The sequence below is a fragment of the Neofelis nebulosa genome, chromosome 10, assembly GCF_028018385.1.
Source record: "Neofelis nebulosa isolate mNeoNeb1 chromosome 10, mNeoNeb1.pri, whole genome shotgun sequence".
NCBI lineage: Eukaryota > Metazoa > Chordata > Mammalia > Carnivora > Felidae > Neofelis > Neofelis nebulosa.
In genome coordinates, this window is record NC_080791.1 from 74786701 (window position 1) to 74814233 (window position 27533).

At 40.3% G+C, this 27533-nt stretch overlaps 1 protein-coding gene and 1 long non-coding RNA gene across 6 annotated transcripts in view; one reads left to right on the forward strand and one right to left on the reverse strand.

Annotated features, from left to right (window-relative positions):
* The window catches only part of ZDHHC13 (zinc finger DHHC-type palmitoyltransferase 13), a 51824-nt gene that overhangs the window by 21510 nt on the left and 2781 nt on the right, over positions 1-27533 (forward strand). For all 5 annotated transcript variants that reach the window (XM_058688435.1, XM_058688438.1, XM_058688439.1 and 2 more), the window contains 11 exons: positions 1100-1164; positions 2567-2729; positions 2994-3119; positions 6634-6767; positions 10396-10495; positions 15492-15617; positions 16463-16525; positions 17225-17318; positions 18898-18981; positions 23042-23199; positions 26502-26599. In XM_058688435.1, the coding sequence (XP_058544418.1) occupies positions 1100-1164; positions 2567-2729; positions 2994-3119; positions 6634-6767; positions 10396-10495; positions 15492-15617; positions 16463-16525; positions 17225-17318; positions 18898-18981; positions 23042-23199; positions 26502-26599 (1211 nt within the window). The remainder of the gene's footprint in view (positions 1-1099; positions 1165-2566; positions 2730-2993; positions 3120-6633; positions 6768-10395; positions 10496-15491; positions 15618-16462; positions 16526-17224; positions 17319-18897; positions 18982-23041; positions 23200-26501; positions 26600-27533) is intronic.
* LOC131487588 (uncharacterized) lies at positions 20743-26539 on the reverse strand. Its single transcript, XR_009249834.1, has 2 exons — positions 26422-26539; positions 20743-21147 (listed from the first exon to the last, which is right to left on the reverse strand). It is a non-coding gene; the product is annotated as an uncharacterized LOC131487588 (long non-coding RNA).

Sequence of the window (27533 nt, forward strand, 5' to 3'; positions counted from 1 at the left end):
TCTGGTTGAATGTAGAAATGGTAGTCAGATCACTAAATGAACCCATCATTTGCTTTCATTATTTGAGTGCAAATGGGAGACCAATTTGAATGTGTGCTTCTTATTGTTCTCTAAAGTAATTCCATGAAAAATGACTTGCCTTAAGAGGCATCCATTTATGGCACAGGTTAAATTATAGGGTATTGGCAATGGGAGTCTCCCTGTCAGCCATACTTGCCTGGGATATGCTTTCTGGTAGCAGAGTGGTTTCTGTATCAGCAGACTCGCCTATAACAGGCGTGGAAACATGTTTGCACAAATGCTGTTGGAATGATTGTGTTCCTTTTAAATAAGCACTTTCTCTCAGACTTAGCCCACTGAAGTAGAATAATTATAACCTCCTGGGTCTCATTTTGGGAAGACGTATGAGGAGGAGCCCTGTTTGCTTCTCCTTGGGCTCTTTCCCAAGTCGTATTCCTCCAAGGCCCAAGAGACACTTCGGTAACTGAAACTCTTTCCTTGACTTGGTTAGAACCATTATTCTGCACCCCAAACACGGGCCCATTTTATTAAAAGGAGCATATCCTTATGGAGATACGGTTTCCTTCCCCACCCCACCCCCCATATTATAAAAAATAGAAAAGAACTTTTCATGTTTTAGTCTTTGAAACATAAGTCCAAAATTACAATGAGTTGCCTCAGAAAAGATAGAGGTTTCATTATCACTGGAAGTGTTTACATGGAGACTGGGTGGCTTTGTGTAAGACATGATAATTTGAATTACTGTGTCAGGTAAGGTCTAAACTAGATGACTCCTAAGGTCTCTTATATCTGATGGTGATTATCAGCATTTTCCTCTTTCCCTTCGCTTTCTTCCATTCACATCATGCAACACTTTGAAGTGTATATTCAGATTTTTCCTTTATGGGTATTTTGTAGAAATCAATGGATTTTCACCCTTTGGGTGAGGAGCAGAACACTGTTTTGTTCAAATGATATCAGAACGCTTCTTGTAAAAGCAATGGTGATGTTGAATGTATTAAAGAGATACTTCTATTAAGAGAAGAGAGAATTTTGACTGTGTTTACAGTTAGGCTGATTGACTCTTCTTTTCGAACAGAGTGTGAATATGACAGATTTAAATGGGCAGACACCTCTCATGTTATCAGCTCACAAAGTACTTGGGTAAGTAAGTCTAACTGACTTGCCTTTTGCTGATTCTTGGTTCTAACAATTTCTTTTCTGTGTGTGTAATTTTAAGTAGCCTAGTCTATGCTGAGATGATACTACATTCTGAAGATTTTCTACCCTGTGACTGTGGTATGAACGTTTAATGTAGTTACGGCTAGAAAAGCACCACTGAAATAAAATTTCTCTTCTGATAGCTTTGGGAAACAATTTGAAAACTGCTAATAAGAAAAAAATTTCCTTATAGAGCAGGTAGAGATTTTATAGTATATGCTGTGAACATGGCTTATATTTCTCAGTTTGCATTTTTTAAAAAAATGACTACAAGTTTAAATGTTCTCAAAGTTTGAAATCGAGATGATAAAATCTTCTTTCCAGACAACAGTATGTTTTAAGGTTCTCTGACATTGTTGACTGCTCTGAAAATAGCAGATTTTGAATATCTATGAATATGAATATGGTCTGTTTATATGTTTCTATCAGGTACTTACATGTTTAAGTTTTTCTGTTTGTTTATAAACACATATGATTAACGACCACCATGTAGTCTAACTTCTGGTATTCTTCTGTTCAAATACTTGCTACAGTTTTGCCTTTATGAATTTGTGTTGTGCGTAATTTCTGATTCTACTTTTACTTAGGATTTCTCTCCTAGGATCCAAGGTAGTTGTGATGCCATTTCCTTTTGATCATGGAGTGCTGGGGCTGAGGGTTGAATTTTGTTAAAAAGCATTTTGTCTTTTTCGCTGACAACTCTGGGGTCAGATAATAGTGTTTAAAGATGTTGATAGAATAAGTAAAATAGAATACTGCTTTATTAAAAGAATCTCTTGAGTAGTCATGAAGGAAGAGAAGGTATTTATGGTAAAGTAAAAATATTTTATTGAACTCTGCCTTTTAGTCCATAGGTTTCTAAGATAAATAAATGTTTTAGGACATTATTTATGCCTGCTTTATTTAATAATTGGTTAAAGGAAACATGGAAGTCAGCTTTTGGTTTATCTCCTCAAATATAGTGTTGTGTACATTTAGTTTTTAATTAGATAAATAACATAGCATTGGCCCAAGTTAAATTCACAATAAAAAAAAAAAAAGGTAAGCAATACAATAACTACATGAAAGTAAAAGTTTGAAAAACAAAAGCAGTTATTCCAGCGTATTGATGTTGAAATTATCGTATTTGTATTGCCGACTATCACATAATAGATGTCTTTTTTTGGAGGTGCATCTCTCCTATTAGCCCCTGGAATAGAACTCTGCACAAAGAAGTTTCTCGATCTTCAGAATACTTAACTGAGTGGTTAATTTATGTGTTAGCTTAAAAGATTCATTATTTGCATTTACCTTTCAAATCATTCATCTCTCTAATACTCCTTGGTATTTTATTGTTTTGAGACAGGCCAGAACCAACTGGATTTCTTTTAAAGTTTAATCCTTCTCTCAGTGTGGTTGATAAAATACACCAAAACACTCCACTCCACTGGGCAGTTGCAGCGGGAAATGTTAATGCTGTAGATAAACTTTTGGAAGCCGGTTCTAGCCTGGACATCCGAAATGTTAAGGTATGGCCAGGTATTTATCTCCTTTAGTTTATTATATATTCAGTTAGAAAATTAGTACATCAACATAAACATAAGCTATACATATATTTTTCAATTACCACAAGATAAATAACCAACGACAGTAACTGACTACTTCCAGAATGAATACACTGAGTCTATGATTCTGCTGATTTCTTGTACAATGTTTAACACCCATACTCTATCAAAAATATAATTGAACTTTCTCTCTCTCTCTCTCTCTCTCTTTTTTTTTTTTTTTTTAAGGGCGAAACACCTCTTGATATGGCTCTACAAAACAAAAATAGGCTCATTATTCACATGCTAAAAACAGAAGCCAAAATGAGAGCTAACAAAAAGTTCAGACTCTGGAGGTGGCTGCAGAAATGCGAGGTATTTTCATATGGGTCCTGTTCTGTGGGCCATAAGAACCATTTTATTCATTTGTGTTTCTGATTTTAAGGCGAATCAGGGAGGAAACCAGGATGAAACCAGGGAGTTGGCTTAGGGCTGCATTATATCCACTGGTCACATCTGCCCCATGTGTCCCATAGCCCAGAGTTGGCAGTGTGGCACTTTCATCGGCAATTTACTATTGGTCCTCAGCTAGATGGCTCTAAAGCTACGTGTTATCTTGTGAATATCATAGCAGACTTCCACATTTACTTAATGAATGAATTGAAACAGATGGTTTAAATTCTTAGAGTAGCAAGAGGAAAATTTGTTTTTACTGAAAATCGTTTTCAAGGGGCAAACAGTAGCATTCAATGTTTTGTTAGAATCCTGAGGAGTTAGCAGACTTCACAAAATGAAAAACATCTAGAATTTCAAGAGATGACCCCCAGTTTTATGCTTTGTTCAACTTGGCGGTTCTTCTGAGTGATGTCCTCCTGAACTTAACAGTTAAACTGATAGGGAAAGTGAAGAAGTTCAGCTTATTCTCATAAAAATCTAGCCCTAGTAGTGTCGTATTAGTCATAATTCAAATTGTTAAAATGGGGTGTTGAACTGATTCTGTTTTTAATGTTTTCAGATATGAAAGATGGCATCATCTTTTCTAATGATGATTAGTAATTATACTCTCAGAACGGTTCTAAATTCACAGAGCCCAGATTTCTCTGCAGAGGTTCATTATGAATACTGCATCTATTTTGCATTCAGGCGTGTAGAGGGAGAGAGGAAGAAGTAACTGCTACTCCTCAGTATCCTTTGCCAGCTCCTCTGCTTCTCCCCTACCCTTATTGGTAGGGTGACCCAAGATTTTGTTCTTGGACCTCTTTTGGTGATCTCATGCACCTCCATGGCGTTAAATGCCGTGTGTGTATTGACAGGTCCCAAAGTTATCTTCAGTCCAGATCTTTCCAGACTCCTCTATCGAATTACCTACTTGATTTATCCAGTTCAATGTCTTATAGATATCTCCAATATACATATCCAAAACTGAACTTCTGATCTTTTTCCCACCCCAACTACTCCATCTATAGCCTGTCCCTTCTCAGTAGGTGGCAACTCCAGTCTTCAGTCATTTTTGTCTTTTCTCTGTCATGCCATGTATCCAGTCCATTAGGAAAACACATTGGCTAATTCTGCCCTCAGTATATATCCAGAATCTGACCTCTTCTTGCTCCTCCACCAATGGCATTTTGGTCCAGCCGCCGGTGTCTTTCATGCGGCTTACTGCAGTTGTCTGTCATCCCCCTGCTCCCACTCACCTCTAGTCCATTCCCAGCTGAGCAGCCAGGTGAATCTTTTTTTTTTTTTTAACTTATTTTTGAGGCAGGGGAAGGGGCAGAGAGAGAGGGAGAGAGAGGATCTGAAGTGGGCTCTGTGCTGACAGCAGAGGCCCCGATGCAGTGTAAACTGGGAGATCATGGCCTGAACTGAAGTTGGACGCTCAACTGACTGAGCCACCCAGGCGTCCACGGATGAATCTTTTAAAATGTAGGTCAGATCCTGTCATTCATCTGCTCAGAATCCTGTGATGTCTCCCCCTTTCTCCTAGAATAAAAGCCCACATCCTTTCAGTGACTTACGAGGCCCTGTGTGATCCAGCTGTTTATATGCTATTAAATCACTTAATACATTTGGCTGTCATCTTCTGCTAGAATTTAAGCTCCATGAGTGAAAAACCTTGAATTCATGATGTGTCCCAAGTGCTTAGAACAGTGCTCCAGCATATAGTGTACAATGGAATATTTATTGAGTGAGTAAATAGTGTGGCTCGTTTATGAGTGTTATATCTGGGATTGAACTTTGAGATCCAGGGGCTCCTGGGTGGCTCAGTTGGTTGAGCGTCTGACTCTTCATTTCAGCTCAGGTCATGATCCCAGGGTCATGGGATCAAGCCCTGTGTTGGGCTCTGCAGTGGGCATGGATCCTGCTTGGGATTCTCTCTCTCCCTTTGTCCTTCTTCCCCACTTGTGTGCTCTCTTCTTTCTCGAATTAAAAAGAAAGAAAAAATTTGAAATCCATATTTAATTCTTATTTCTGTTCTGAGATTACGTTGCTCATAGATTCTACGTTTACTACCTTTAAAAAAAATCTAAACTTGATTACCTTGCAAATTAGATTTAGGATTTTATTTTTTTTAATTTTTATATATTTTTTTAAAGTTTATTTATTTTGAGGGGACAGAGACAGCATGAGCCGGGGTGAGAGGGGTCATAGGGAGAGGGGTAGAGAGAATCCCAAACAGGCTTCGCACCGTCCGCGCAGAGCCCGACTCGGGGCTCAAACTCACGAACTGTGAGATCATGACCTGAGCTGAAACCAAGAGTCAGACATTTAACTGATATAGGACTTTAAAAGATTTGATAGCATTTGAAAGTATTCATCCTCAGAATACTTAGAGAAGTAAAAGTGGAAGAAAATAGGGCAGGATATATTTTTTCCCTTTGCCGTTGCAAAAGCCTTACTGGCTTCCAAGGTCATGTATATCGCAGTTAAGGGACTGCATTGCAGAAATGTGGTGCCTGGCTTCAGTACAGACAGTCACACTGTTGGTTCATAGACATTTCATTCTTTTCACTTTGCCGGCATAAACCTAAATGATTAGCATGCCAAGGATATGTTTCAGTCTTTGGCCTCCATGTGACATTTGACAACTGAGAATTACTCCTTTCTTGAAACTTGAATCTTCCTTGGCTTTGCTGGGACCTTTCTCCTGTGTTCACATCCTGCCTTTCTGGTCACACCAGTCACTCTTCGTTACCTTTGACAACTTAGCTTTTTTCCCCTTCAGTGTTTGTGTTGGCGAAGATTCTGCCCCTTTCTACCTTGCACACAGTCCTTGGGATGTTATTGGTTCATGGCTTTCCAGATTATATACTGATGAATACAAAGTTTTCTCCTGGGTGGTAGACCGCTTTTCTGATTGCCTCCTGGCTATCTCCCCATAGGCATCTGAAATTCCACATGCCTCCAACTGTCGTCTTTTCTGCGGACTTGTTCCCTCTGACCTTTATTAAGGGATGGCACCATCTGGTGTCCAGGCTGGAACTGCTGCACTCTCCACATTGAGCCTTGGGTGTCCTGATTTTTGTGTGGTCCCTTTGTTTTGCTTTGTGCTTTCTGACCTACAATACTGTTTGAAAAAAATTATTTTTAAAAATGTCAGCTCTCATTAGCACTCCTCTGAAAGACCCCTGTTTCTTGGAGGGGAAGAAAGCACAAGAAAACATGTTTAGGCAATATTTTATAAAATCTAAGGTTTTCAAAGGATTGTTTCCAAGATTGGTAATTTTCTCAGACTTCACATTTACTAATCAGCAATTTTGAAGAACAACTGTGTTCTGCTGTTGTATTAATAGTTACATATTTCAGAAGATGTTCTTCTGTGGTACTAATCATTATTAGATACTTAGGAGGTGAAATCCATAAGGTTCTAAAATTCTGAATCTCTTAATAGCTCTTCCTGCTGCTGATGCTTTCTGTGATTACCATGTGGGCTGTTGGATACATACTGGACTTCAATTCAGATTCTTGGCTTTTAAAAGGATGTCTTCTAATAACATTGTTTTTTCTGACATCTTTGCTTCCAAGGTGTGTATATTAGTCTTTGCAAGGCTGGTTATTGCATTTCTGTGTGATTGTTTATTTCTGTTAATTAGCTGAAATCGCAGTTTTTACTGAGCTCTGAATGTTATTTACCACATAGAAACGTCTTCAGGGGTGGTGGGAGGGAAGGGCTTTGGTAGCATATGATTTGGCTAAAAGCAGATTGGTCAACCCAGTAGTTTGATTGAATTGGCAACTGGTAGGAAATAAAGACCCTAGCTCATTTTTTGAATGGTTGATTTTGGTAAATAATGAGATTTTTGTAAGTGTTTTGCATCTTGAAGCACTTTTGCCCACTTTTCAGAAATTGTGTTTTTTTCCTTGATCTGAATTCATTTTAAGCTCTTTATTTTTGCTTTTAAGGTTTTTTAGTTGAAACGACCTAACTGAAATGTAGGAAATTATAAAATGGTAACTGTGGGATGGCTCTATTTTTAGGAAAATATACATGATGGTATTTAGTCATGGTTAAGGGTCAAGTTGCCTGGATTCAAGTCAGGCTTTACCACACAGCAGTCTGACCTTTAGCAAGTTGCTTTACCTCTCTGTGCCTCACTTTTTTCATCTATAAAAATGAGGATAATAGTTGTGACAATGCCTGCTTTATGGTTAAGACATGTACAATGGCTGGAACCATGGCTGACACACAGTACCCAGCAGTCATACCACACCCCAGTCTCTTCCTGCTTTCAGTAAAATGGCATCCAGTTCCCCGTGTGAATAACGAATGTCATCCTTGGATTACTGTTGTGTTCCATTCTTCCCTTCCCACATCCAGCTCATCACCACGTCCTTCCTGTTCTTTCTCCAGTTGGTCAGCTCTTATCCCTGATTTATAGTTCATCCCCACTTAGCAATCAGGGTGGTCTTTTTAAAAGGCAAACAGTTTCCTTTTTTTCTCTCTGCTTAATGGCTTCCACTGACTTTTCTGCGTCTTCAAAATAAAATCCAAACTCCTTGCCTGTGAGGTGTCATGTGATTCGATCTCTCCCTTTGGACTTCATCTCTTTCCTTTCTTCCCTTCTCTGCTCTTCTGCCCTCTTTCTGTTTCTAAAGCACATTGAGCTCATGCCGCTCCTGGGCCTTGACTCTTGCTTAGATCTTTGTCTGAAGTGTTCTGATACCGTATTGTTTTAGAACAGGAGACACAGCCATTCAGGCCTCAGGACCAGTGTCACCTCCTTAGGCCATCCCTGAATAACTCTGCATCACCCTGTTTGATTTTCTTCATGGCACTTACTCACCGTTTCCTGGAGTGTTAAGGCCCATGCAAGCAGGAGATGTTTCTCTTTTCAATTTTCAGTAAATGTAAACTTTCATTTACTGAATAAAAGAAAAATGTAATGCATGATGATGATCCGTAGAAAAGGATCTAAAAGGATCTCTCTTCAGGGTGTAATGTTGAGTATTCCTATGCCTTTTTTGCTTGCCAGCATTTTTTGGAATAAGCATGAACTGCTTGAGTAATAAGGAAAAACAAAATATTAGAGGAATCTTACCTCTTGGTCACTCAAGAGCAAGACAGTTGGTTGGAAATGAATTAGAATATAAGTGTAAAGTAAAAACTTATATTTCTGAAAAATAACAAAATGCCTAAAATTGTCTGCTGTACAGAAAACTTATAATTTAGAGATATTTATACATTTTCCACTAAGTAGATTGTGAGTTGGTTGCCAAAGAAATTTTAAGCCACATCACCAGAAATCGCAATGATCACTTTGGGGGTTTTGTGTTTTCTCTTTCAGAGAGAAAGCAAGAGCTGACAGTATCTACTCACCTAGGATAGGAGCATTTGAGATTTTGTTTGTTTCAGTAGAAACCAACATTGTACAAAAGTTTATAGGAAACTTTTATTTTTGCTGACAGTGAGTGGTGGGCTTTGTATGCTAGACTTGGCATATGGACACGATTCAAATGGGACACAAATGCATATGGCAGCTTTATCCATACTGCTTTTATTTCATACCCTTCTGTAGAGACCGCGTCTCATGGAGGTAGGCAGCTGCAAACTTCTACTCTTCTTTAAGCTCCAGGCGCAGTTGCCTATTGATCCAGGCTGCTACGTGATGCCTATTTGAAGCACACAGGTCGTGGTAGCAGACGCTTACAAATTAGGTAGTTCACTGCACTGCTTAATTCATTCAGACACATCTGTGCTGCCTAGTCTCAGGCAGGTCATGCTGTGGACGTTACGTGGGCTCTATTTGGCCTGTTCTGGTCGCGTATTATGTGCCCAAGGCTTGGAACCTTCAGTTTTTCTCAAATATTTTATCATAATTACACTTCTGATCTTGATAGCTTTTAAAGAATCCTTTTCTTACCCATCATCAACCATTATTTTTTCCTGGTATAAATTTTAAAATAGATCCAGGTAAACCATATTCCTGCATGGGTTTACTCTATTGAGTATTTAACATGAAAGACAGATTTTTTTTCTTTTGAAACTACAGTATTAACATTTGAGTAAGTTCTGTGAGGACTTTCACGTTGCTCGTTACCCAAGCGAGAGGGTTAGTGTTTGATGACTAAGGCCACTTTCAGCCTTTATTTCTTCTTTTTATGTTCAGTGTCCGCTTCTCAAGCTGGTTGTGGGATAAAGCTGCTTAAGGTCGTGTGCATCTGTTATGGTTTAAAAATATACTGCTAGCCTCCAGAAGAAAGCTTGTTAAATGTGAAGGTGAATCCCTGAAGTATTTAAAATTTTTGCATTTTGGAATATTTGAAAATATGATAGCCAAAAAGAGAACTACAAATGTGATATTTTTCAATAGAAATAAAGATTCATTGCAAATAGAAAGTTATTGGGAATGAAGTAATGTAGAAGTTAGTTTTAAGGACTGGAACATGCATTTCTTTTTTTTTAAATTTTTTTTTCAACGTTTTTAATTTATTTTTGGGACAGAGAGAGACAGAGCATGAACGGGGGAGGGGCAGAGACAGAGGGAGACACAGAAGCGGAAACAGGCTCCAGGCTCTGAGCCATCAGCCCAGAGCCTGACGCGGGGCTCGAACTCACGGACCGCGAGATCGTGACCTGGCTGAAGTCGGACGCTTAACCGACTGCGCCACCCAGGCGCCCCTGGAACATGCATTTCTTGAGTGCTTTACTTTTCTCATGGGTACAGTGGGGTTGAGATGGTGGCGAACTCTTGTTTTTTTAATACTTTTTTTAATGTTTATTTATTTTGAGAGAGAAAGAGCTTGAGTGGGGGAGGGCAAGCGAGAGAGAGAGAGAGAGAGAGAGAGAGAGAGAGAGAGAGAGAATCCCAGGCAGGCTCTGTGCTGCCAGTGCAAAGCCCAATGTGGGGCTCGATCTCACGAACCTTGACATCATGGCCTGAGCTGAAATCAAGAGTCGGTAGCAGGTCGTGGTAGCATTAACCATGCTTATCCATTTGAGCTTCACCATTTGAGCCACTCAGGCGCCCCACAAACTCTTAATTACTATGTGGAAAGTGGCACATTGGAAGCACTCGGTACTGAAAGCTGTTATTGTTGTTACTTAAGGGAATCGTTATTATTACTGTTATTATTTAAGGGGATTTAGAGCTAAAATTAATATGAACCATACCTGTTTTTACTAATAGCATATGTTTATCCTTTTCTCTTTTAGGTTCTTGGTCGGGTATAAGAGTCTCATCTACTTACCAACAGTCTTCCTGCTAAGTTCCATTTTTTGGATATTTGTAACGTGGTTCATCTTATTCTTTCCTCATATCCTTCCAGCTGAAATTTAAATACACATCCCATTTTTCCTTTAAACAATAGTAATGCCATAGTTAGAAATGTAGATATTAGAAGAGATCCAGGGACTATAACTCATATTTGTATGCATTTTAATTATTTTGGTTGAAGACGTTTCATGTTGAAAATCTGCTCAATTCTGGAAATAATCTCCAAACACACCATGGAAGCAGTAGTGTCTAGTATTTATTACTCAGAGGATAGAAACAATAGAGTGAATTATTGTTTTACTTGGACCCGTGAAAATTTGTCGTATTGCCTTGAGATACTCTCCTCAAGGTCAGCAGGTTCTTTTAACTTGGTCGGCAGTTACAGTTGATTAATAAATCTTCTGGGTGCCAAGATGGTCTATAGGGGAGGGATGTTCGGAGAAATGTGTCCTCCTCAGCAGTGGCCAGTGTAGTGTTCCTGTCCAGAGCAATGGATTCTCAGTCTACAGTAAAAATACATTTACATTGCCACCCAGACCGAATGTGAAACAGAAAACGATACTCCTAACGTGTGCTTTACTGTGAAATTCTGTAATTTTATCCTATGTTATTTCGTTTTTTAAAAATGCTGGTCACACACAGCCCACTTAATTCTTCTATGAGCTGCTAATGGATGGCAGCGCATGGTTTCAAATAAAAAAAATTCATCCAAGAAATAGGTTTATCACTCGAAGAGCTGGGCTCAGGCCACGACCAGCTTAATAAGCGTGTGTTGTGCTCTTCGAGGAGAGTTCTTGGTTTATAGCTAAAGCTGCCATTAGGAGGGAGGCATTTTCTCTTATTTTTTATCTTCCCACCTCTTTCCAAGTTCCCTTTTCCCCTTCCAGAGACTCTAGGAAGCCATTATAACCTTGTTTTCTTTACAGGGTAGGAGAAGAAAGAATGTGGTGGATAGAAATGTACCTGTAAACATATTCCTTTAACTTCTGTGTTATGTGTCCTTCTGGTAATGGCATTTTTAAAAAAGAAAGATGGTGTTTGTGGGAGAAATGCATACAATCAATTCAGGAATATTCTTTTCGTAGAAATCAATGTGAAGTGAAGAAGCATATGAGTTCTCAGAGTGCATATATCTCCTTTCATTATAGCATGTTTATACTTTAATGATATTTGTTTCTGAGCATTTTCTCTAATATTTTTCAAATTCCTTTAATGTAAATGAATGGGGTAGCATACCATGGAGTTCATTTGACTTTTATCAAAAGATGTTATTACACAAAGCCTTTGTCTCATGATTAATGATTTGGGGCAGCTTTTTAAGCACTAGTCTTACTGCCACTAGTTAGTGAAGGCTTGCATGATATTATGTGTTATAAAAATACTTTATAAGTAACCACAAGTGTATAAAACAACAGGACAATATACACCCCAAATTATTTGCGGAAATCTCAAGCCTGATAAATTCTAGGATAAGTGACATGATTCTGAGAAGGGGTGGCTAATATTTTTGTTTACCAACCCATGTGGCAGGGGAGTAAGCCCAGTTTTAGATTTGTGTTCCCTGATGATTTTTTTGCAGAATCTGTAGCAACAAAAAAGTAACTCCACTGTAGTTTTGCAAGCCTCGATCACAGAACCTCATATTCAGTTGAGTTTAATTGCAAGCGGCTCACCATTTGCGAAGATGCCATTACCTCAGAAGAACTGATTTCCAAAGCTAGACAGACTCTTATGTCGGAGTTGATGAGATGGGATCTTTTACTTGCGGGTACAGCAGAAAGCCCTTTGATCTAGGCAGCCATATGCACCTGCTACTGGTGAGTGCATGTCAGTCAGTAGGTGGCACACTTTGCCATCAGATCAGTGTTTTCCAAGCTGAACGGTAAATGTCGTGTGGACTGCCCTGGGTGTGACCGGAGGTGCTGCGCTCAGTTCTGAGTAGACGAATCTTGTCCCAGGTTTTGCCAAGTCTGGGCTTCCCCTCTCACGGTCCTTTATGGGAAAAGTGTCTGGGGCGCTATGGAAAGAGTACTATCTTTGCCATCAGAGTGAGTTTGACTTTGGCTCTCTTTCTTAGGTACCACTGGGCACATTATTGAATTTCACCGAGTCTCAGTTTTTCTGTTAAAAACAACAACAAGAAAAGAAAAAAAAACCCGAGGGATAACAGTACCAAATTTGTGGGATGGCTGCAAGGAATGCTATGATGTCTGTAAAATGCTGACCACGGTCCTCATTGCATAATGGGCATTTTGTAAATAATACCTATTATGTTATTATTCACTCTCCTGAATAAACTCTGTGTAGAAGGCTGCACGTTGAAATTAATTTTAAGGGAGACTCTGGACTGGTTCCTCAGATGATCCCTTCTTTTTGGTGCTTTTTTATATGTTCAGCAAGTAATGTATTTGGCTTTTATGAGGCAGGATCAGGTGGAAGAGATAGGACCTTACTGATGAGTTTGGAGATGAGATGAAGACTCAGGGAAGAAATGGTGAAGCACGGAACGCTACGTCTGTGATTCTGGCATGTTCCAGATCAGGTGCAAAAGAGCAAGAGCTTTGACTGAAAACCTGGTGTGGGGAGTGACACACGTGTCAAGGGAGCCACTGTATTCCCCAGTAGTACAAGGATTTGAGTCCACACAAAGGACAACAGCCATCTCACTGTCCCCGGCACTGGTCAGTACAACCCCGCAGTGTGCTTGTTCTGTTTTGAATTCTGTTGTTTTAAGAGAAACATTGACAGACGGGAGCACAAGTGGAGGAGCATGACCAGGAAGCTGTGCTGTACAAGGAACAATGTTGCTGCTTATCCTGGAGGTGTGAGCACTGCTTTCCAATGTCAAGTGTTTGGAAGTCCATCATTTGTAAGCCAACGTATTGTGTGGAATGGACGTCCGATAAAAATTTATCGGAACAAATGAGGAATAAGCTTCTATAGGGTAGATCTAAGGACAGCTATAGTGTAGATCTTTAGCATAGAGCTAAAGGATCTAAAGAAGGAAAACCAGTTAGTCCAAGTTCCAGGAAGGCAGATTTCACTTGAAGAGCTGGGCTCCATATTGAGAGACTTGAACTGCAAAGAGTCACAAGCTAACTGGAGAGGCTGAGCGGTCTATAAATAACTATAAGGTCTAAGTGCCACAGAATAGGCATTTTAGACTCAGTGAAGGGAAAGAATCCTTTCTCTGTAGGGAATCAGGAAAGACCTGCAAGGGGAGGGAGAATAAAGTTAGACTTGGATGTCCTAAAAGTGTGTTTCTGGAAGTATATGGGGGCAGTGGGGAGCATTTGAGGTTAATGAACCACACAAAGCAAGGGCATGGAAGCAAGGAACATTTGGCTTTCCTATGAGGGGTTAGATGCATTCATTTTACTTAGAGAGGATCCAGTGATTCTCCTGGGATTTGTTTTGAAAGTTATTCAGAACAGGAGGCCAAAGTTCAGTCACTTCAATATGCAGAATCATCATGTGATTCAACTGAATGTATTTTTGAGAATGTGTTGTGTTTTGATCAAGATTTTGTGGAAAGAAAACAGGATGTGATTCTTTAAAGGCCTTGACCTATGTGCTCTTTATCAGTGTTCTTAATCCAATCTAAGTAAGCTTCATTTGTTAGAATTTCATTTCACACAACACTTCTAGATCCTATGTATTTCTTAAAGCCAGGCCCTTCTGCAGACAAAGTGATAACTTAACTTTTTTTTTTCCTCTAAATGTTTATTTATTTCTTTTGAGAGACAGAGAAAGAACAAGCAGGGGAGGGGCAGAGAGAGAGGGGAGAGAGAATTTCAAGCAGGCTCCTTGTTGTCAGTGCCAAGCCTGATGTGGGGCTTGAACTCATGAACCGTGAAGTCATGGCCTGAGCCAAAATCAAGAGTTGGGCATTCAACTCACTGAGCCGCCCAGGTGCTCCCAAACTGATAAACTAATAAACCAACAAGATTTGTTCCTGCCCACCTGAACCAGATGTGGTTGTGCCAGTTTTTGTGGGTCACAGCAGTGCTTCTTAAACTGTGTTGTGCATGTGGATCCCCTGAGGATCTTGTTAAAATCCAGAGTCTGGTTCTGCAGGTCTGGGGTGAAGTCTGAAGTGACGCCTTTCTCGCAAACTCCCAGGTAAAGCCATTGCTGTGAGTCTATGGACCACACTTTGAATAGCAAGGGTTTAGAGTCTATTTTATGGCTGCCTCTTCCACTCCAAAGTTTGGCACAAGACAGCCTGATAATACCTTGGAAGGCAGATGTGGTTACTGTGTTGGTAATGACTTAAACTGGGCAAGGAGAATTGGTTTACTACTGGTATACTGGCTTATTACTTACTGCACCTTCATTTGTCTTTCCCTGGAGCAAAGTTTTACTTTTTATACAAAGAATTTGTACCGCTTCAAAAACATTTCCAAGTGGGCAATATTTATCCTTGAAATACTTTTTATCTTAATGTGTCTATAGTATCTTCCTTTCCCAAAATAGTACTCGATTTGTAATTAATTTGCAAAGAGCAGTTTTTTTCATTTCTAAATCGCTGCAGCCTAATACAGTGACAGGCATTAATTAAACTTGCCATTAGTAAATTTTTGCAAGCATTTATCTAATGTATAAGGAAATATTTTTAATTGGAATCTCTGAATCAAATGGTTTGTTTCTTTGAATGATTTTGTTAAAATGACTGATAATTATTCTTTTAGATGCTTACAGGAGAGCCATGGTAACGCCATTAGAGATGAACTTATTTGGATCTTGAATGTTTTTCAGTTCTCAGGATGTTCCTTATATATTGCAACCATTCCTGTCAATAATTTTTGTATGAGTTTCAGCTAATTAGGAGGGATTAATTATTAGCCAATTATGAGCAAATCCCTGCGGGATTAGAACATAGGATGGGGTCAGGTTTGGGGGCAGGGATGTGTATACATAATGGAAAGTGAGGTTAGAATGCAGAGAGATTCTTAGGCACCGATGATGAAATTTCCTTATGTCATAATTATGTTATTCTTAGTGGAAGTTGATACATTCCTTAACGTGGTCTTCACATCTAGCAGGCACCCCTTTCTATTTTGCTTTCATTCTCAGCCTAATAGGCTTCCTCTACTTTTTCTACAAGACTTGGGCAACTGATCCAGGCTTCACTAAAGCTTCTGAAGAAGAAAGGAAAACGGTGAGCTTTCTTTGTCATGTTACTTTTTTTTTTTTTTTTTTTTTTTAAATAGGAAGGTTGTAGCAATGTTCATGTTTCTTATGGCTGCATCTCTGGGGACTTGGCACGTAATAGATGCAGCATAAATCAACAAAGTTGAGATTTCTCCACTGTCATTCCTTTTCATTTATTTATGGAAAAGTTTTAAAAAGTATTTTGTATTTCCTCTTAAAGTCAGACCCCAGACTTTTCAAATGTAATTTCTGTTAGCGAACATGATCTGGATTTCTTTATAGGAATACTTAGGTAATGATCATTTAGCTTAAATTCCCCCATTTGATACATGGCGAGTAGCCAGGCAGGGGCCAGGGGGAGCCCTCCTTATTGCCAAGAGATGCTCCTTCTCTTCCTAAGATGTGAAGGTGTCAGAGGACATGCGTGTCTTCTTTCACTTTGAATATTTAGAATTGTCGCTGTTGGTGTTACCTACAGGCAATTCCTGGAAGACTAGCCTGTGGTGCCTATCACCATCAGTTACAACGTATACTGATGGGTTTTGTTTGCTTTTTATGAATGTATCCGTGTATGTTTAGTTTTCTCTAGCAGATTATAACTAGATGATTGCCATTCATGGAGAGAATGGGGAGGTGTAATATGTGTGCCTTCTAATTTATTGGCTGTGGTTGAAAATGCAGCCTTGAAAAGTCACATTATTTTCAGGCACAGAATGATGTGGTGGCAGGTATTCCAGATTGCTTTCCTGGCCACCTCAGTTTGGAGAGAGAGCTGTGACAATGGTGTATAACCGTGCATTTGTCCGTTCCCCAATAAAACATAATTGTAAGGTCAAATTTCGTGCCTTTCAGAATATCATCACCCTTGCAGAGACTGGCTGTCTGGACTTCAGAACATTTTGTACCTCATGCCTTGTGAGTCTTTTTTTTTTTTTTTTTCAAATAATTTTATCCCATAGTGAGAAAGCATATTCTTGGTAACATTTCTCACGTAAGCATTTGTTAAATCTCCCTGGTATATTTGCACACCTTTGTTTTTACCAGTTTCTAATTTTGTATTACTATCAGAATAGTTTTCTGCCTTGAGCATATGAAGGAATGATGTTTACAGTTTCTCCAAGATGTCTGTGGTTAGATCTCTCTGTGAATGATCCATAGTATGTTTTGATTGCTTTTTCCTGCCATGAAGGATATATTAGAACTAACTTCAAGTCAGAGGCTCATGATGACCCTAGAAACCACTTAGTGAAACCTCTCATTGCAATTGAGGAATCAAAGCTTAGAGGGAAGAAGTAACTTCCCTCAAATTATTGGCAGAGCCAGAAATGTAACTCGGGTTTCCTTTTCCCTTTTTCTTAATGGTGCTGCCTTATTTCCCTTTCATCAGTGTGAATAGGCTCTGGAATTCAAAACCCCTTTAGTGTTGGCCTACTCAAAATATATATGTGGAAGTAAATATTAATAAGGTATTCCAGAGCCTCTCTGTCAATTGATGATCTATTTAGGATTATTTGTACCCATGCCTTTATGATTTAGGAGTAAGAGTTTGCTTGTGGTTTGTTACCACTTTAAGACACTGAGTTTTGCTTAGACCTGTCTTAATTGCCCACTTAGATAAGGAAGCCATTAAGGTCACTTCATTGCCACGTGTGTAACTCCTGTGTCGCTCGATACGATCAGCATTGTCTGTGGACTGGACGGTGCATAGGTGAGAGATTGAATTTCTTAGTTAACAGTATGAAGTTAAGTATATATTTGGCTATATGTGTGATTAATAGAAAAAATAGAAGGGCATCTCAGGGGTCCGTTTTGTAGTTCTTCTTTGTCAGAGAATCCTCTCTACGGTGTTCACACGTTTGGAAAACTTGATGTTGATAATAATTAATGCCATTTGTATAGTATTTTAGAGTTTATAAAGCAGTTTTGAATATAGTTTCCTGTCTGATCATCAGGGCACACCTATGAGGTTGGCATTACTGTCTCCATTTTAGAGGTGAAAAAATATGAAAGGCAAATTATTTGCTTGGGGTTACTTTAGTAGTATTGGTCTTCTACACCAAATAACCAGGTTCTTACCACATTTTGTGGCTTCTCTCTCTCATGTACTTCTCCACTTGGCTCCTTCAAAGCTCAGGTAGGAGCTTGAACCAGAGATGGTGTGGAGTATTCCTTGTCCTGGTCGGTAGCCCTGAGTTTCCTCTGAGTGGTCACTATAAAAGCCAGGGGATTATTATGAGGAACTTCAGAGGAACTATGGTCATTTGTCTCCAGGAGAGGATATGCTTTTATAATCTTGAACAAAAGGCTGCCTCAGTGAGTCAGGTTTCTTTAGTGCATTTTGATGTTCTCTACTGTTCCTAGAGAACAGCGAAGAGATAATTCCTAGGGTCCCAAGCTTCATGGACCCCATCCCACCATAAAGATGGGATGATTAGCATGAAGACAGGCAGCTGTGAATGGAAGTGGGAAAACAACAGTAATGAGCCCCTATATTTTTATTATGCTCATTTAACGTAGTGGATCATCTTGTTTGGCTGCCAGGCCCATGAAGCAGACAGAAGAGAGATTATCCCCATATTAAAAGCAAGAACACCGGATCGGAGAGGTTAAATGACTTCCCTGTAGTCACACAACTAGTCACCTGTGGACCTAGGTCTCCTCCTTGCACCGGGCATTGCTCCTGCTGCTGGGCTTTGCTGTCTTCGGAGAAAGTGGGGACATGGTGGTACTTTGGTGCCATTAGCATCAGAGTGCTCGCAACTCCAGTGTCAAGAGAGCAGCAGAAACAAGCAGCATATGCGAGAGAGGCTGCAGGCTGCCCCTCTTTTTCTGTGTGTGGGCGCCTGCAGGAGATCTATTTAGTGCTGCTCTTCAGATTCATTTTCTCTGTTCCCCTGATCAAGTGAATCCCTGATGTTCAGAAATTGTACTTCTTACATGCAAGGAGTATAGGGTATGATGTGCCTAAAGTCCTGCCTGTTCCCCTTCCTCCGGTGCAGTATAGGCCACCCTAGAGCTGCATATGCTTAGTAAATCTTGCTATGTTCAAAAACGGTATCTTCTCTTAGGTAAGCAGCAGATAAATATTAGCTCATTTAACATGGACAGTTGACCATGACATATCAGAGCTGTTTGGTTTTGGTTTAATGGTATTTAAATGCAAAGTACTAGCTTATTTACTTTTTTATTTTGGTGGAAGCTTTTGACAGGAAAGTGGTTAGTAAGGTCTTGATCTGGAAAATCATTGTAAGCAAAAGTATTAAATGTGTTTTTTCTTTTTGCTGTAGGTTTCGGCAACCATCATTATTACATATTCTTCTTATTTTTCCTTTCCATTGTTTGTGATTGGATTATATATGAATCTTTCATCTGTAAGTATAAATTTTTCTTACAGCAAGCTCATGCACCCATACCCACACATACTTTTCTTGGTAAATTCTTGAATGGCACATTCTGGCTGGGTGACTATGAACCACACCCCTACTAAAAACGAAACGGCTGCCTCTAAGACTCTCAGCATTGGGAAAGCTGCAAGGAAGACTTGAAGAGGTTAGTTGTCAGCACCTGCACAGTTGCACCTGGGAAGAGATTGTATTCTAAAGTGACCTTGATAAATTTGAGAAGTGGTCAGAATATAAAGTCATGTAAGGCAGGTGCAGATTTATCACCCAGTGAAGTGAGGAAAAATCAGCGGCTCAGGCACAAAGTGAGGGAAGTGATAAGTAAATAAAATAGGAAAAAGAAAAGGTCAGTGCTGGACAGGTTGAAGGAAGGCGGAGGTGGTCACCATAGTGAAGGAACACAACTCTTGATAAATGTCAAGTCACAGCTTAGAGCTAATGGGAGAGCGAATAGTCATTGAAAGTTTGGGAATAATGACCTGGAAGGGAACATTAGGCCACTTATTCTGCATGCCTGAGACAGAAAAATAACTTCTCAGTTGCTGTGTGAACAGGCGTGTGGGGGACTCGAGGAGGGAGTGACATCCAGCTGTTCCAAGCTGATTGACTAAGAAGAACGGGGTTTACATTGAAACAGGAAGGATTTGGGTTAGCTCTTAACAGTTGCACGGTTATGCTTCTCAAACCTGGGAGTGGTTTACCTAACTGGGAAAGTGTATAGTGCTTGTAGTTTATTTATTTTGGCTTTCCTTGTTTCGCTGTTTATTATTTATTTTGAAGACTTTGGGAGAATGTGGCTTCACTATAAATCCATTTCCTCCCACCTTCCTGTTACGTTCATGCTCAGGTCTTAGATTCCAACAGTGGAATACTAGTTTGTTGCTTGTGCTAAAATGCAGAATGATCCAGGAAGATCATTCTTCTTAAAAAATGTTAGGAACATTTTTTTCCACTTTAGTTTCTTTTTCCCTTGGCATCCTAAGCACCGCCTCTCCCTGCCTTCCCCCGGCCTCTGCTCCAGCTTTTTTTAGTTTAAATTTTGCTTAGTTTTTGAAAAAGAATTCTTTCTACTCTGTCCCCTAGCCTCCCAGTTACCCTCCCCAGAAACATCAAGTTTTGGGTTGTTTGGCATTTCATTTTTAGAGATTATTAATTAATGTCTGTGTGACATGTTGTGTTTTGGGGTTTTTTGCCCTGCCCTAGGCATGGAGAGGGCTTCAGTTAGTTACCTTGTCAGCCCCTTTCTCGTCTGACACCTTGGGTGTCTGTGATCAGTAGGGAAAGCTTCTGTAGTTTAGTGTAAGTGCCACCCTCTCAAATGGACCTAATAGTCGGAAGGTTGTGATCCCTGGTACCATTTCTTGTCAAAGGCCATAAGTAATCCTGAGCATTGAAATTTAAAAAACCTCTTAGGTTATGTCCTGTGGTGAAAGAAGTAAAAGATTTCTTGGCAGTGCATCTTTCTACTGAAAGAACTGCCCTTTTAATGCCTAACAATAAAACATGTTCCTGGAAGACCTTTTCAGGCTGGCCCTTGGACCAACTTGTCCCTTGGACGTGATCCTATTGGGAGAGAAGCCAGGTTTTACACCACTCTTGTCTCTCCTGCTTCTCTCTTCACTAAAAATAGTCCCCTTTGTTTGGTGTCTGTGTCTAGCATAAGACTGTATTGATAAGGACAGAAGTAATTTTCCATCACTTTCCTTCTCTCCGCTTTGCTTTCGTATTCTGTGCATTGGCTCTTCCTTCTTTGTTTCTATTCTCTGGCTCTGAACCAATTTTTGTATTATATTTTGTCTGTTAGAAATGGTCCCACTTTATATTCACCTGCGACCATGTAGACTAGTCAACGTATTTTGTTAGTTTTATCCCATTTATATTCTGGCACCGAATGAGGACATCATGTCATTTATCATTACTTCACAGACAGGAAAAATGAACTTGTGCCTCATTTTTCTAACAAGGCCTCCCCGCCATCCCACCTTCTTTGGCATTAACACTCCTGATGCGACGGCCCTGATGCACACGAGCCTCGCGTGAGCCAGTTACAGCTACTTCTGGCTCTGTGTAGCCTCCATCCGTTCTGTCCTTTGTGAGGTCTGTTTTCAGGATGGACACTCAGAAAGGGTCAGCATCCTGCAAGTTACAGGGAGAAAGATTTTAGATCATGGTTAGAAAGAACACTGTAGCTGGCAGAGCTATCTAAAAATGCAAATGATCGACTTGGTACAGTATGAGTCCCCTATCATTAACCAGTGACCACCTGATAAGAATGTATTATTAGCGCATATTAAAGTTGTATATCGCAGAAGATAATGTACGTGGCCATTTGTGGCCATTATCTTTGACATTAAATCTGCAATCAGTCCTATGAAAATTCTAGTTGGGGGTCATGCCGTGTGATCAAAAAATTTCCCAGAAGAGCACAGTAGAAATCTATAAGCTGGAAGAAAGTAGGTATTCTTTCCCACTCAGCAGCTGTTTCCTGTACCTGCCGTTGGGAATTATAGTCTTTTTTGTCATATCAGGTGCATGAGAGGCATCTTTGTCTGCCGTCCTAATGAGAAGCTCTCAAGAGAGTGTAATTTGCCTTAACTTGTTGCCTTGATGGTTACTCTGTGGTGATTACTCTTAGATTGCTTCTGACGTATAGTCATGAAAGATGGTTGGGAATCAAATAAGGCTCAAAATGGGGGAAAAAAAGACTTTTTTCTTTTAAGACTAAAATGGACAGACAGGTGATAGTAAAGTCAGGGACTCATTTTCTTTCTGTCCCAGGAGCTCTTAAGTGCTGCTTTGGGAAACTGTCTGAAACTACTTATCAAATTGTCAGAGGCATTTATGAAACCTCAAGGTGAAAATTTACAGAATTCTTATTTCAAAAATAATTTGCCCTTTATAAACTGTTGTGAGGCCTACAGAAGCCATTGGCTTCGCAAGACCTTGAGGATTTGTTCCCTTGTTTCTACTGCTTCCTACCTTCATTCTCCTTAGTGCTGCTCTTAGCTGCATAGCTTAGGGAGGTCACAAAGGCCATAGTGAAGTCTTCTCTTTTAATTGGCATATAAATAGGTGTTCCTGGAGAGAAATTGAGCCGTGCCTATATGAATCTTTTTCCCTCCTATATGAATCTTTTTCCCTTTACTCTTTTCCTAGGGGTGTCTGTCTCATGAATTCCCTTACCTAGACTTTCTCCCTCTCTACAGGATAAATTATGGTGCCGGTGCAGAAGTACACCCAATAACTGCATGCTGTTAGGTTGTGTTCCCATGGTTATCTGGGCGCTTACAGGATTTCTTGGCGCCTACAACAGCCAAGTGATCCGAACCCTTAATAAGAGTTTATTCAGTGCTATAATAGACTCCTGTGTATCATGGACAAAATAAAGAATTTTCTAAGACAGACATTTATTAAATCCAGTCATTCTCTGTCATCAAGTCCTTAAACAATTAACTTTGGGCCGGTTCATTTTATGCCGAAAATGGTGGTTTTAGTGGTGGTCTTGTGGACCTTTTTTGCTTTTATTCCTTTACTGCCAGCTACCAATGCAGTGTTATCATATAGCTTTAATGAGTAATGAGGTGCCAGTTTTTCACCTTTGCTAGTTAAGTTGGCACTTGGAAGAAAAATTCTTTTTTTTCACCATGTTTCAGATTTTTTAATTATTTTTACATTTTTTTTAAAGTTTATTCGTTTATTTTCAGAGAGGGCATGAGCAGGGGTGGGGCAGAGAGAGAGGGAGAGAGAATCCCAAGCAGGCTTTGCAGTGTCACTGTGGAGCTCAACGCAGGGCCCAACCCACGAACCATGAGATTATGGACTGAGCCAAAATCAAGAGTCGGACGCTTAACCGACTGAGCCATCCAAGTACCCCCGGAAGATAAATCCTTAAAGCTGGGTTCTATTCTGTGCTCTCATGTCTTACCGTCTCTTCTCCCTGAAAAGAAGTGCAGCGATTTTATCTTCTTGTACAATAATCACTGGTTTGTTGCCTTTTTAAATAATGAGTTTCTTTTTTGTGAATCCACAGATTGGTCAAATCATTGTGCCACGACATTCAGAGAAGATGGACTGTGGACCTACCTCAATCAGATTGTGGCCTGTTCCCCTTGGGTTTTATATATCTTCATGCTAGCAACTTTCCACTTCTCGTGGTCAACATTTTTATTATTAAATCAGCTCTTTCAGGTATTAATTTCTTTTCTGTAAAGCCTTTGAGTAAAATTTCCAGTACACTGTAATAAGGTAGAAAGACTTGAATTTTAACTCAGAAGGCTTTTGGGTCCTAGTTCCACCTCTGTCGCTTACTCTCTGGGTCTAGGCATGTCATTTGACTCTTGGATTTCCAGTTCCTTGTCTGTAAAATGGGGTTGATAATGCTACTCTCACAGGATCGTTTAAAGGTTAGAATAATGAGTTGTTAACTTGTCCGTAGGGATGATCTAATCTGATCTTTTTACTTTACGGATAGACTTACAGAGAGCTGACTTGCTCAAGGTCACCCAGTAAGTGGCAAAATCAGAACCGGAAACTTAGGTCCACTGACCGTCCTGTTCAAAGGCTTTTTTCATCATACGGTTAAATCATACAGTATGTGAAAACATGATATAAAATATAAAAGCATTGTGCAGGTGTGAGATGATTCTCTTCTCTCACTTTTTCCAACCCTGTTTGTTGTCCTGATTATTCTGCAGCACTTAAATGGGTAGAAGTGGGGAGGAAATGCAAGATCCCACACTAAGCAGTGGAACCATGGTAATTACACTTCTAGGGAAGGTCATGGCCATTAGAAAGTTCACTCTCCAGGGCAGTAGTAGCCACATTGAGCTTCCGAAGAAGCTACTGTCCCTTCCCTGCTGCCTTCCTTCCCCTATGAGCATAACCTAATTCTCATTGTTGCTGTGGCCCGTGCTTGTGGAATGGACGGCCGTGGTCAGTCTGAGCCAATTACTGTGAGACCTCACATAATTAGAGCATTACTCCTCAAAAGTGCATTCCACGGGGCGCCTGGGTGGCTCAGTCGGTTGAGCGTGTGACTTCAGCTCAGGTCACGATCTCGCGGTCCTTGAGTTCGAGCCCCGCGTCGGGCTCTGGGCTGACGGCTCAGAGCCTGGAGTCTGCTTCCGATTCTGTGTCTCCCTCTGTCTCTGCCCCTCCCCCGTTCATGCTCTGTCTCTCTCTGTCTCAAAAATAAATAAATGTTAAAAAAAAAAAAATTAAAAAAAAAAGTGCATTCCACTTTAACAGGGAAGTAACCAGTTCTACAATAATAGTAACAAAGTGATAAAGACAGACAAAGGAAAACAGTGCCAAGGAAAGGAATTAAGCTGGTAACACCGACTGAATGGAGGCTTCTGAACATTCATCTTCTGCCCCTCTGGCATCGATAGACTCAGGCAGTAAGAATGAGTATTAGCATCAGTGATTATTAATATTAACTACTATCTCGTATGATACCTAGTATGTATCTGTATTTTACATATTCCAGAGCACTTTCCTATCTATTCCCTGACAGACATTTGAGGTATAGATTGTGCCAAAGTAGTGTCTCCATTCTAAAGGTGAGAAAACTAAGCCTGTGAGATGTCGAGTGCCCAGTTTTGTCCATAAGGGTGGTGAGAGGTGGAAGCAGATGTAGAACCTAAGGTTTGAGACACGGATTCTAATTCTCTTTCTTCTTTTCTGGAGGCTTAGGACAAGGACAGTATATATAAGACTATAATATCAACTTTTTAAAGAAACCTTAATTTTGTTAATACTTTCTAAGGCAAGGAAAATGAATTCAGAAGTTTTGGGTAGTTTTCAAATACAGGAGTTTAATGTTGTTTTCTTAAAAAAAAATTTTTTTTTTAATGTTTACTTATTTTTGAAGGAGAGAGAGACAGAGTGTGAGCAGGGGAGGGACAGAGGGAGAGGGAGACATAGAATCCGAAGCAGGCTCCAGGCTCCGAGCTGCCAGCCCAGAGCCCGACATGGGACTCGAACTCACAAACCACGAGATCATGACCTGAGCTGAAGTCGGACTTAGCCAACTGAGTCACCCAGGCGCCCCCTAGTAATGTTGTTTTCTTAATAAACAAACCAATTCTGTTGTTCGAAGCCTTTCATTTGATGACTGCTCTGGTGAGTCATGGGTTTGACTATAGTAAGTCAAACTGAGCATGTAGTCTGTGGTAAGGACCATGAACTTTATTCTCACACTGACTGAGGTATCTGTCTCAGTTCTGCCACTCTCTAAGCTGTGTGACTTTGGACCAGTTACTTTACCTCCAGGAGCCTCTGCACTGGATATTTTAAATATATGATGTCAAGTCCTTAAGCAATCTGATGAGGGAGGATGGTGTGATAATCTCTGTTTTACAGATGAGGAGCTTGATGTTTGAGTTATTTTCAGGATTAAATGGGGGTAACTCAGTGAGTAATAGTTGTTTTAATGATTTGGGAGGGTCTTTTTTTTTTTTAATGTTTATTTTGAGAGAGTGTGTGTGAGTGAGTGGGGGAGGGGTAGAATCTGCTCTCAAGCAGAACCCAGTGTGGGGCTCGATCCCACAAACCATGAGATCATGACCTGAGCTGAAGGCCGCTTAACCAGCTGAGCCACCCAGGCGCACCCGGGTGATTTGGGAGGTTTTTTGTTTGTTTGTTTGTTTGTTTTGTTTTGTTTTAGTTTATTCATTTATTTTGAGGCAGAGAGTGTGAGTAGAGTAGGGGCAGAAGACAGGGAGAGGGAGAATCTCAAGCAGACTTCACGCTGTCACTGCAGAGCTCATGTGGGGCTCAAATTCACGAAACCATGAGATTATGACCTGAGCTGAAATCAGGAATCAGACACAACCGACTGAGCCACCCAGGTGCTCCATATTTGGGAGTATTTAAGTTACCTGAATTCTTACCTTTCCCCAAATTGTGGATTTAAATGTTCTTCACTTCGGTACATTTAAATGTTCTTTAACTTTTTCATTTGGCCCTTTTTAAAGAACTACTAAGAAGCATACACAAAGTGAGAATTACAGTAATGCTGATCACATATTGTTTTATTCATCTAAAAGTTGCATGCTGAACGTGTTAAGAACCTAAACAAGGTGGTAAGCCCTGGCTTAAATCACTAAAGCAATTATTTCATGACTGTGCTTTTTTGAAGGTTAATAAAAATCAGTCAAAAGGATAAATGCTCAGAGGTGCCTGGCTGGCTCAGTCAGCAGAGTGTGTGACTCATAATTTCGGGGTCATGAGTTTGAGCCCCGCATTGGGTGTAGAGATTACTTAAAAATAAATAAATAAACAACTGCTCAGCTCCTAGATTTACATAGAAGAGTCTCATTTAGAGCTGCTGAGCTATTGTTATCCTCACCATGATCCTTGCTTAGAGGGCGAGGTGACACTGTATTTGGGGGAGTACTGAATGCTTACCTCTGTCCTGTGATGCACGGAGAGAAACGGAACCTTGACATAGCAGTATTTTTCATGTACCTTCCAAACTTCTTTTGCAGATTGCTTTCCTGGGCCTGACCTCCCACGAGAAAACCAGCCTGTTGAAGCAGAGCAGGCATATGAAACAGACATTGTCCCTCAGGAGGACCCCATACAAGTAAGTCCCATCTGTTTTGACCACTGAGTCCTGTGGAGGATGCTAGCCTAGCCATTGGTTTCCCAGTCTGCTGCCACCACTCAGGCCATGCTGCACTCTAACTTGCTATCTGATGGAGTTGAACCTCTTATTTCTTGGAAGCCTTAGTGACTGACGGGAGGTGAGTGGTGAGGTCATGAGCCCCAAGGTGGTAAGAATTTGGGACTTAGTCTGCTGGACTTGGCACAAATGGCTAAGTGACTTTGAAGTTTTGCCAAGGTGGGGAATCTCTTTAGTCAAGCCACATGGTCACAGGATTGCATGTTGCTGGCGTGAAGTCAGTGTGAGATAACCGAGCACGTGGCTGAGAATTCCAGCCACCAGGCTGTCTGCAGAAAGCATTAGATTGTGAACTTTGCCAAGATTTTCAACCTACCTTTCTATCACCAGTAATTCTTTTAGCCCTGTGTTTAATGTGCCCATCCGCGTCAGGGAGAAACTAATGTTTCGGGTTTGGGGTATGTTTTCCCAAGAGCATCGGTTGTATAAAACCTGTCCTCAGTAGAAAATGAGAGTGTTTGTAGGAAGCCTGTCATCTTACGATATGAACAGTCAGGCTTTGAAGCTTATCTCCCTGTCATATATATCGGGGTCTTGGAAGCTGGGAGTGCTGCAGAGGTGACCCTGAGCCCTCTGGGGATTTAACGCCCACTGCATATCTCATGAGCAGTCTATTTTAAAGCACACTCGTGGTACGAGATGAAACTGTTAGGCTGTTAGACAAGGAAATTAGAGCCTGGGATATGACTATGATCTGTGTTTAGAGAGGAGAGCAGTTGACTAAATTGAGAAGAGACGGCTTCGGTGGTGGAAGGTGGACAGTAGTGTTAGGCTTGTGACGATTGTCTCAGACTGGCAATGATCGTAAAGTCCTTTCTCAGGAGTTTAACCAGAG